The sequence below is a fragment of the Phalacrocorax aristotelis genome, chromosome Z, assembly GCF_949628215.1.
Source record: "Phalacrocorax aristotelis chromosome Z, bGulAri2.1, whole genome shotgun sequence".
NCBI classification, from domain to species: domain Eukaryota; kingdom Metazoa; phylum Chordata; class Aves; order Suliformes; family Phalacrocoracidae; genus Phalacrocorax; species Phalacrocorax aristotelis.
Window position 1 is genome coordinate 56,030,591 of NC_134311.1, and position 11,231 is coordinate 56,041,821.

At 53.3% G+C, this 11,231-nt stretch overlaps 1 protein-coding gene across 1 annotated transcript; it reads right to left on the reverse strand.

Moving 5' to 3' along the window:
- Window positions 1–389: 389 nt before the first annotated feature.
- OTP (orthopedia homeobox) lies at window positions 390–6,192 on the reverse strand. Its single transcript, XM_075079205.1, has 3 exons — window positions 6,156–6,192; window positions 4,793–5,202; window positions 390–963 (listed from the first exon to the last, which is right to left on the reverse strand). Exons 1-3 carry the CDS (start codon window positions 6,190–6,192, stop codon window positions 433–435), a joined length of 978 nt encoding a protein of 325 aa, XP_074935306.1. The 3' UTR covers window positions 390–432.
- Between the last annotated feature and the right edge of the window lie 5,039 nt (window positions 6,193–11,231).

The following is an 11,231-nucleotide window of genomic DNA, read 5'->3' on the forward strand; positions in this document are numbered from 1 at the left end:
TAATTAGGAGAAGAAAACCAAAATGCATTTCTTTGCAAAGCCGGTCGGGCAACCGGCGGGAGAGCCGGGTAGTGCCGAGGGAGGAGGGCAGGGCCGGGCTCGGGGAGTCCCCGGGTCGTCTCGCCGCCGGGGAGAGGCGGCCGCCGGGCGGGCCAGGATGCAGAGGATGGGATCCGCCGGGGGCGGAGGGGATGCGGGGGATGATGCGGGGGATGCGCGGGGGATGCGGTGGAGAGGGGGATGGGGGGGTGGGAGGGGAAGAGGGGTGTTTCTCGGCCCACAAACCAGTCTGTTGGCGTCTGATTTCAGATCCTGAGTCGACCCTGGTAAGTCAGGTGGAGGAAGGCGGGGGGCAGGGGCGGGCCGGGGCGGGCGGGCGAGCAGGGGCGAGGGGCGAGGCGGCGGCGGCGGCGCGGGGCGCGGCGGCGGCCATTAGGTGAAGCTCATGGAGACTGTGTGCTCTAGTGCTTTGCGGCGGAGGGAGGCGATGCTGGTTCCCCGCCACACGTCGCTGCTGTCCGGGGAGCTGCAGAGCTGGGGCGAGCCCGTCACGTTGCTGGGGCCGGGCAGGGAGGCGGGCACCATGCCGGGGAAGGCGGGCTGGTAGAGGTGCGACTGCAGCCCGGCGCCGTTGGAGCCCGCCAGGCTGTTGGAGAGGCCCATGGAGTTGGGCGGCGGCCCGGCCGCCAGGCTGCACTGGGACAGGGACTGGGCCATGGCCTGCTGCCGGCCCAGCGCCGGCGGCAGCGGCAGCTGCGACACGCCCGGCATGGCGGCGGCGGCCCAGCGGGTGTCGTTGGCGTGGAAGGAGCAGAGGCTGTCCCCCATGGCAGCGGCGGCGGCGGCGGCGGCCGAGGGGAACTGCGGCAGCCCCGGGGTGGGCAGCAGCGTGCCCGGGGCGCGGAAGACGTTGGTGGTCTTCTTGCGTTTCTTCCACTTGGCCCGGCGGTTCTGGAACCAGACCTGCGGGCGGCGGGCAGCGACACGCACCGTTAGCCACGACCCACCCGCCGTGGGGCCGGGGAGCGGCTCGGTGGCGGCGGGCACACCGCGCCCGCCCCGGCCGCCCGCCCCGTCTCCTGCGGGCCCCCCGCCCGCCGGTGCCCCCGAGCCGCTCCCCGCCCCCGGGCTGCTGCCCGTCCCGCGGCCGCTCCTCACGCCCGCAGCCCCACGCCTGTTCCTGTCACGGGTTGAGGAAACCGCCGGAATTTTTATATCTAAACGTATCCGTGTGTCCGCCCCGGGACGGAGCCGCCTGCGGGCTCCCTCCCTCGAGGGGAGGCTGCGGGAGATGAGCGTGGCCTCCCCTCGGAAAAAAACCAACCAAACCTAACCCAAGCCCAACATCAAAAAAAACCACTACCCACACAAAAACAAACAAACAAACAGAAACAAAACATAAATGACAGGCCCACGGCTCTTGCCCTTGCGTGGAAGCGCTCTCGGGCCGCCACCGGAGTCCCTCCCGCCAAACCGCCGAGGTGGTGCAGGTGAGCGGCCGCTGGCGGTGCGGGCAAGGGGTGACTTGGAGGGTCCCGCCGCAGCGCTGCCGGCAGCACCGGGGCGGGGGTCCGGTGGGAAAAGCCGGGTCCAGCTGAGACACGGGCGAGCGCGGAGCCCGCGGCTGGGTGCGACCTACCCCGGCCGGGAAAGAGGGGGGTCCCTTCACGGGAATAAGCAGCCGTGAGGGAGCTAAATGTTATGTGAATAATCGAAAAATCGCGTTCAATTATGTTTTAGGGTTAATAGTTAAATTGCGGCTACAAAATCTTTTTATGTTTCATGGTTTACTGGTGTTGTAAAGAATCTCCATCAGGTCTGATCGCCTCAGCTCATAGCTACGCTGCATATGCTTTTAAAATGTGAATGTTTCCAGTTGAAAACTAGTGCATGACAGATTAAAACGCAGGGAAAACCTGGGGGAGATTTTGAAAATGCTCACATGACAACTCCAAAAATATATTAACCGCGAGCGTCTGGCAACTTTGGACTCCTTCTAAAATGCAGCTAGCCCCTGAAAATTATTAATACAACAGTGAGAATCTAATGGAGGTTGGAATCTAAAAATCTACCTAGATGATATCTGCTGTTACAGTAATATAGACATACTGTAAATGTATTTTAAAATATATAGCCCATTTAATTCCCTGGCTATAAACGGGTTAGAGAGAGAGAGAGAGAGAGAGAGAGAGAGAGAGAGAGAGAGAGAGAGAGAAGGGGAGACAATATCACTTTTGTTTTTCTTTTTCTTCTTTTTTTTTTTCTCCTCCCTTCCCCAGGAGCCGGAGCTTTATGAAGATCTCATTGGAATCCAGCGGATGATTAATGTGAAGATTTGGTAGGAAATCTGGAGAGCTGTATTAAAGCTCAGATCTCAGGTTCATTTCGATCAGCCAGCCGTGAACTCTGGGCCGAATTCATTACACTTTAATAGTGCTGGGAGAGGAAGAAAATGCAATTTCTCATTCCATTAGAAAACTAGAAAATACTCTCAGCTTGTCCCCTATTAAGATGTGGCAGGTGACGGGACCATTGTGGGGGACACGGTCAATGGAATTACAGCACATTATTTTTGTTCCTATAAAATATTGAAAGGCAAGCCTGACTGTGCAGAAGTTATTTCACTGATTTGGTTTTTATGTAAATAAAATATTGAAAGTTAATTAATCCGTGCTAGAGACTAATGATTATGCTTATTATATTGCATTTGATCGCGTAATTTGCATGATTCTCGCATTGCTGCTTAATAAGCCATTCCAGGTTATAAATAATTCTGAAATTGGTTTCTAATAATGGCATGCTATAAAAAGAATGGTTTTATTACACCAGCCTGAAAAGCAGAGCAATATCAGACGTGGAATTGGAGTCCCGTTTAAGCACCAGCCGCTTTAATAATTATTTAAATGTATCATATACATTAAATATAGATCTAAAATGAGGAAAGAGGTGATTTATCCTGGTATCTAAAACCCTTAAAAACATATACAGCCGCTATAAATTAACTATTTGGAGCATTCCTTAATCACTGTGGAGCCCACATAGTGCAAGGAATTTGTAGGCAATCTGTTAACTGTAAAGAAAACTGTAAAGTACTCGTATAAGAACATAAACCAATTACTATTTAATTTAAATTTGGTCAAGGAGCAGTGATACATCGGATTGTGAAGTAAATACATTTTACATAAATTATTTTGCCTTACATTACATAATGTTAATCATTTTGAAGTGTTAATTAAGAAGGTTATGTTGGTCTGATTACTTTTTAAACTACAGAACATTATTGTAAAAAATATTTAAATTGCCACTCTATTAAACTGTTTTATCAGCAGTCTCGAGCTATTAGCATCGGTTTAAGATTATGCCAAGGCCATTAAAACACTTTGTCTTCCTTCCTACGAATTTCTTTGATGTGCTGTTAGAAAATAACTATTTCCATTTTATATTTTATATTTTACTTCATTTACCACACTCCTAATATTGAAATTGGTATCATTAACCTTTGGGAAACCCAATAAAGTTTAATAGACCTCGTTTTCTTTTTTTCATAGAGTCAGTTGTCCAATTATATTTTATTTGTGAATCTAATTCCTTTCTTAATTTAAACTAATTATGGACCTGCGCAGGCTGAGTCAAACTGTTTTACTTTTTTAAAAGCAGACGTGCATTTTCTGTCACGTCCGAGAACGGAGTCGGTTTTCGTTCGTAAAAACATTCGCTTAGGGATCCCTTTTGACCGGTCTTCCTCTAGCTGAGGAGCCTAGGCTTGCCGGGAGGGGTTTTGAGCACCGGCTGCGGCATGGCCGGTGCGCCGCGCTGAGCGGGGGCGCGCACCCCACAAGTGCTCCCTCCCTTTGTGCAGGCTTTCTCTCCGCGGGAGGGACTCGGCCAAAAGAGTCGCTACAATGTCCCTCTGCGGACAAAACACGCACACGAGCGGTCCAGCGGTTGGATCCATCTACCCCTTCTCCAAATTTCGTTTACATTTATTTGACCAAATGGCTTCTGCTGTGCCTGTGTGCATATCTATACACGTCTAGGTGCATACGTACGTATGTGTACTTTAGAGAGCAAAGTACACCGAGATGTTGAAGTTACTCGCTACCCGTGCCGTCCCCAAGCGTTACAAAAGCCAGTACGGGGAATCTCTGCATCCAGATACCACTGCCTTTTGAAGAAATGCCCTTTCACGAGCCTGTGTGCCTCCCCCCGCCCCCCAAACGGACCCTCCCGGCGGCGGGCTGCGGGGGACGCCCCATCCCTGCCACCGGTAGCACCCCAGAGAGCGGCCCCGGCACACCCTCTGCAGGCAGCACCCTGGGCACCGTCCCCGCGCCCCGCTGCCGCCGCCGGAGCCGCACCGAGGAAGGGGGGCAATTCCCCGGCGGTTTAGGATCGGCTTTCAACGCCGAGGCGGTGGGACGGCTGAGACTCGCCCCTCTCTGGCTGTGTCTCCCGAGGCTCTTTCCTACCCCGGTTTGGGCCGTGGAGCGGGGGGAAGCTCCGCCCGCGCGCCGCCGGGGAGCACCGCGCTGTAGGCGAGTAGGGGACAAGGGGACACCCCAGGGGATCAGCTTTGCGGTAAGGGGGGCGGGGGGCTTTCAGTTTCAAGGCTTCCTCACCAAACTGTTGCGTTCGGGGTTGAGTTTCCTCCCCCGCCGGCAGGACGAGGTTTGGGAGCACCCCACATCCCCCACGCCCCCCGTGGTGCCCGGCCTCGCCGCCGGCCGTGCCGTGCCGTGCCGCCGCAACGCGGCCGGCGGGGGCGGCTCTGCGCGGGGGCGGCTGCTCATACCTGCACCCGGGACTCGGTGAGGCCGATGCGCAAGGCCAGCTCTTCTCGCATGAAGATGTCCGGGTAGTGTGTCTTGGCGAAGCTCCTCTCCAGCTCGTTGAGCTGCGCCGGCGTGAAGCGGGTGCGGTGCCGCTTCTGCTTCTGCTGCCCCTGCTGCTGCCCAGCCTGACTGGGGTTCTGGCCGCCCTGCTGGCCTTGCTGCTTGTCGGGGTCTTTGGCGCTGACGGCTAAGGAGCTGGGGTTGGATCCCACCGTGGTGATGTCCTCACCCGGAAGCAGGGTGGTCCCTTCCACCGTGTCCGAGTTGGGAGCCATGTCTCCCGGGTGTCCCCCCGGATCCGAGCCCCCTACACCCAGCCGACACTTCACCGCCTCCCGGTGTCCCAGCAGCTCGGCCGCATCTTTCATCCCTGCGAAAGCGAAGGAGCCGCGGTCACTCCCCTGCAGCCGGGCGTGTATCCGTTTGAGCCGCTTTCCGAGCAGGGCACCCAGCCGGCGAAAGGCACTCAGCCCCCGCCGCCCCCCGCCGCCCCCCGCCAGCCCGGCTCGGCTCCGCGGCGCGCAGAGACCCCGGCCCGCCGCGGACCGGGAGGGGGACAGAAAACTTCACACCGAGCGGCTTCTCTTCCTGCTTAAATAACCAGCTCCCTGCCGGGCCTCCCCTTGCGAGACCGAGGGAGGGGGAAGGGGGGAGGACAAGTTTTGCCGGGTTCGGTACGGGTTTTGCAGCGGGGCTGGTAAAAGAAAGAGACGGAGGGAAAGAGGCACCACTTGAGCCGCCCGCTGCCGAGAGCAGCACCACCTCCGCGACAGATGTGCGGGGACCTCGGTCACCCTGGCCGGTCTTTCCCCTATCCTCCCTCCGCTCCTCTAAACGAACGCATGAATAACCATAAATAAGTAGCTACGGATATTTCTCTTTTTTGAAAGGAAAAGAAGGGGAGAGGGAAGCGAGCAGGCGAGCAGGAAAAGGCCACCCAGAACTCATCCGTATACACCATCGAGCTCATCTGTCCTAAAATAATAATAATCATCATAATCATAGTAATAATGTGTAGGTATGTATATAAAAACAGGGGAGAGAGAAATTAAATGATCCACGACTCACTGTAGATCTACATAGTCCGTAGATCTCCCTCTCTCTCTCTTTTTTTTTTTTTTTTTGGATGTTAAATCAAATTAAACTTTAATACAGTACAATTACTTTTAAAGGAATTAGCCCATTTAGATCGCATTAAGGTAAAATAAGGAACAAATTGTCAATTTCCTGCCCCGGCTTCCTCCCCGCTCCCCGCTCCCCGCTCCCCGCTCGCCGCCGCCGGTGCAGCCGCGGCGGGGCGGGGGGGTGCTGGGGGAAACTCACCGAGACGGGCGTCCAGGAGGTCGGCGTGAGACAGCATCGCGCACCGCTCCAGGGCGAAGGCTGTTCCCCCCCAAATTTTAGCGGCCTTAAGTTATTTAAAATAGATATAAGATATAAGATAGATATATATATATATAGATCGCCTAAATGAAAGAAAATTCGGTGTGTGGTTAAAAAGGGGGTCTCTTGCATTATAATGTCCTTTAGAGAGACGGGGAGGTGCTTAACACTTCAATGAACCCGTGAGTAGCTCGGCGCGGGGACCAATCAGGAGGGCAGCCTGCAAATGTCAGCGCCCGGAGCGCCCCGCTCCGCCCGCCCGCCGCCCGCCCGCCGCCGCCGCCGCCCCGGCCTCCCGCCGCCCCGGCCCCGCCGCCGCTCCCTCGCCCTGCTCCGCTGCCATCCGTCGCACTCCTTTTCCCCCCTCTCCCCGTCTCTTCCAAGCGCACGTTTGCCACCCTCCTCCCACTCCGGGTCACCTCCGATATACTGTTTTTTCCTTCTTTTATTTTTTTTTTTTCTTTTAGTAACGCCGCCTCGGAGCGCAGGCTCCCCGCCGGCCCGGTGAGGGTACCGGGGGCGGCTCGTACGTAGGCCTGGCGCCCAGCGGGGGGATGTAAGGGGGTGAGCGCGGGCGGCTGCGAGGCTCCGGTCGGGTCGGGTCCGGCCGGGCCGGGCCCCGCCGGCCGCCCCGGGGACCGGGGCCAGGGGCCGCGGCGGAGGCTGCGGCCCCGGCTCCCTCCCACACACCCACCGCCGGCGGGCCCTGGGGCGGCTGGGCTGTGGGGACAGGGAAACTTGGGCAAGTTCCCGCAGCAGCTGCCCCGGCCTCGGGGCTCCCCGCTAGCCCGCCCCGGCCCGGGCCCCGCACTCCGCCTTGCCGCGCCGCGCACCCCGCAGCTCAGGGAACAGGGAGCCCAGCACCGCGCCTCCCGACCGCCCGCGGAGCGCTGCCTCCCCGGACGGGACTGAAAAGCCCGTAAACCCTGTTGGATTTGGATTTTTTTTTTCCGGGTGAGGTTTCCAAGTTCGGCTCGCCTACAAACTCAGTTTAAAGCAGTAAATAAAGTTAAATGCTTTTTATTTTCCTCTTGAATATGTTAAACTACTTGAACAATTTAAAGTGCTTTGCACAAGTGAAGCGAACCATTTCTAATGTTCTGATTTTTCAAAACCAGCCAACAACAAAGTTTAGATTAGTAATATATTTCTAACCAGAGTAATTTTCAAGATCATTAGGCATTTATGTAATTAGTGCCAAATCTATAAGCTTTTATTACGATTATTAGAGTAAAATCAGTATAAATTTGTACTAATTTACTACTGTTTAGACTTGGCTGTCAAGCCGAGAGGTTCTTATTGTAAATGATAACTGAGGAAATTAAGTGCAAAATTCTGTACCATTTCTGATCCGCTCCTAAACAATCCGTTTCAATTGTATTTGTAGCAGAACATAATGCCCTTTTAAAGTTATTTGACTTGTATTTTTATTTGCAAAACAAGAAAAATACCCTCTACCCGGGCACAATGAAAACTGATATTTACTACTTCCAGCTTGATTAACATTGATTTTTAATTCAAAAGTGATGCAATTAAGATTATTCATTTAGTGCAAATAAAGCTTCCGCCAAAAAGGGAGCCCAGTGAAGTCTGTGTTAAATAATACAGAGCCGGTGGCTTTTTTTTTTTAGAGCCATCCAATTGACTCACACAAAACATTGTAAATACTGAATGCGAACAGATGCAAGAGTGGTTTTGTTTGCAGCTCAGATGTGCATGGGTTTCGGCGGCGACTGAACAAGGAGACAAAGGAACCGGCCGACCGATCTCTAGGGCAGTTTTGCTGGCCTTTTTTTTTTTTTTTTTTTTTTTTTTTTTTTTTTTTTTGTTATTTCCCTCCTCCCTGCTCAGGCTACGTTGATTCAGTTCAGCTCTCAAGACGTCGGGCTGTTGCAATGATCGTGGGTGCTCGGGAACGGCTGCTAAGAGCAGGGAGAAACACCCAGAGCCGGGCCACAAATTAGCTGGAGAGAGAGAAAGAGGTGGAGGTGGGGTGGGAGTTTCAGGGTTTGTTGTTTTGTTTGGGGTTTTTTTGTTCTTTTTTCTTTTTTTTTTCTTTTTCCCGGTTAGATGGGGGACGGCAGAGATGGCTCATTCGTTTTGGGTTTTTTTGTTCTGAAAATTACTGTCTGTGCGCATCTCCAGGACAGGAGAGGAAGCGCCGGAGGCGAAAAATCCCGAGAGCCGCCCCCGTCCCGCTGCCCGGCAGCGGTACCCGCGGAGCGGAGCCCAGGGAGCCGCCGGCGGGGAGGCGGAGCGGGGCCGGGCCCGGGCCGGGGCCGGCGGAGCCGCGGGTCGCGCAGCCTTTCGCGGCGGCGGCGACCCCGTCCCTGCCCGGGCCGGAGTCGGGCGGGCGGGCGATGTTGGGCCGGGGCGTTCGGAGCTCGGTTTTAGCTGCAGCCCCTGCAGAGGCGTCCGTGCGCCGCAGGTGCACGCAGCCGGCTTGGGCCGAGCCTGAGGCGGGCAGGGTGGCACGGCGAGCCTGTGCATCTATTCCGTGTTGTTGTGCATTTCAGGTCGATAAATAAATGTGTAACAGTTAATGTGCAGACACATCAGAGTAATAACAATGGGATGAAATCAAAGGATTATCAATCTCTGTTAGTAACTGCTGAATAACAATGTTGCGGTGTGATTGATAGCGCGCTTCATTTTATGACTTTTCTATTGCTCTTGATTTTTATAGCAGTATAAACAAACTAAATCATTTCTTCTACGACTTCAGAGCGCAAACGTCTTAAGGGAAGGGGGAAATCAGAGAAGGAGGTCCGCGGGAGAGAAAAAGAGCGAGCAGGGCTGACACTTAAGTGTATCAGAAAGAAAATGACAATGGGGCATATGTAAAATACTTTAATCACATTCTGCTTCCGCGCACTCCTGTTTTGTCAAGTGCCTGAATCCACCTGGGTAGCGTCGGAGATGTATTTACAGGGATTTTATTCCCCGTCATCTTTCCGTTTTCCCAGCGTAGCCAGAAAACTGCCAGTCAAGTCCATTCCCTGTAACAATTTACGGTATTCCCCACATGATCATAGAAACTGAAGTTCCTAACAAGGAAAGGCTTTAGCGCAATGGCCCAAAATCTTCAGAGTGACACGAGTGTCTTCAGAAATCACTTCAGAGCAAAGTAAAGGATTTTCTATGACGGATCCAGTGATTTTTCCTCAATAAATAGGTTTTAGATTGTTACACACACGTAGAACTGGAACAAAGGGAACTACCAGAAAACATATTGGTTGGCCCTAATAAAATTTATTTAGACAGTTTACTTCTCATAAAAAATAGAGATTGAATTTCGTACAGGAGCGCCTGCCAAGGGGCCAGGCACTTGGAGAGCATCTCCCCCCGCACCTTCCTTTTTTCCCCTTTCCTTTCTTTCCTTCTCCATCTCACCTCTTCCTTCCTTCCCTTCCCCTCCCGGCGGGCCCGATCCCGGGATCCCAGCCGGGGCCGGCTCTCCCCCTCGCCCCCGCCTTCTGCCCACGCCGGCCGACCCGCCCGGATAGGGGCCGCGGGCGTGGGGTGGGCCTCGCGTGGAGCGATATGACCCTAATTCTGCAGTGCCCTGATCCTGGGAAGAAAGGGCATAGAACTTTCCAACCCCGTGCTCTCCCTCTCCCCCTCCCAACCCCGCTAAGCTCAAACCCTGATTGAGTGAGGCTGTAATATAAACAAGTGTATTTAACCAATTCTGCTCTGATTTAAGAACAGAACCTTCTTTTATCAGAATAATTATATTTGCAGCGAGAAACACGGCAAAATAAGGTTAAACTGCTAAAGTCAGCAGGGTGGCTTGGGGTAAATGGCTGATAAGGTTTGTAATCTGATATTTTATTTATGTATTTATTGAGCATCCATCCAGTTAAGGGGGCTGCTGTATGTAGAGCACCGTAATTGCTTTTTACACTTAGCAACGCTCCCAGCGTTTATCAAATGCAACTTTTGGATGCCTGGCTTGTTTCCGCAGCTGCTTTATCTTTTTTTTTTTTTTTTTCCTCCAGACAGTAGTGCTGAAATATCGGTATTATTATTCCCATTCCCGCTTCTCAGTGCTGCATTGTAACATTGTTCGCTTTAATGAGAAGCGCCTCCCTCAATAATTAACGACCTCACATTTCCCTATTTTCTTGCCTGATGAAAAGAATCAATTTTAATTCATTGTAAATTACAGCTATCCTTTTGAGTGTTATTTGCTTACGAAAACCAAATCAAGTGACTTAGGCTCCTGTTTACTTTCCCGCATCGGCATACCCTAAACACAAATGACAAATCAAACTATATCCTTTCGTTAGGTGTAATTTGGAGTTAAGAAATGGAAAAACGTAAACACGTGTTTTCATTTCAGTCAACCCTCTTGAAAATATTACTTCTTTGGAAATGAAGGGCAAGGCTGCCAGCAGCTACAGATCCCAATTTATCCATTCTAGTCAGAGCTAAAATGCGACGATCATCGCTGCTTTACGACACGAGGCTGCACGCAGCATTTCGTCGCTGCGATAAACACACTTCTTTGAGAGCAACTTCACGAAGTTCAAAGGCGTCCGCGGCAGAGACGGCCGCAGCCGACCAGGAGTGCGGTGTTCCGAAAACAGCCTCCCCGAGGGCTGCGGGGAGGCCGCGGGTCTCCCGCATCTCTCCTCAAACGCGGTTAAAACCGGCGTTTTCCTGCCTGCTTATTTATCTAAATCTCCGCATCTCGCCCCGGCCGAGTGGAAGGCGGCGCCTCCGGCCGCCACCGCGCTGGCGGAGCGGTCGCCTCCAGCTGAAAGGATGACTTCTATCAATTAATTCTCATCAGAACTATGACAACCAGTCTTTTATGGGGAAAAAGCTATTTTAATACAAAGGTATGCCTGACACCCCCCCACCGCCACTCGCTCTCCCCCCGTCCAGGCGCAAACTCTTTCTGCACCGAAGTCACCTCCCCCGCTCCCGCCAGCTCCGCACGCACCCAAGGGCTTTGAGCTTAACACTAAGTTCACAAACTTGAAAACGCTAAGCCCGGGCGTAAGGCGC

Excerpts from the sequence above, each read along its gene's own strand:
- OTP (XM_075079205.1), bottom strand. The coding sequence starts at position 6,192 with ATGCTGTCTCACGCCGACCTCCTGGACGCCCGTCTCG. Across the intron at positions 5,203-6,155 it reads CCTCCTGGACGCCCGTCTCG|GGATGAAAGATGCGGCCGAG; the intron begins GTGAGTTTCCCC and ends TCGCTTTCGCAG. Across the intron at positions 964-4,792 it reads TCACCGAGTCCCGGGTGCAG|GTCTGGTTCCAGAACCGCCG; the intron begins GTATGAGCAGCC and ends CGCCGCCCGCAG.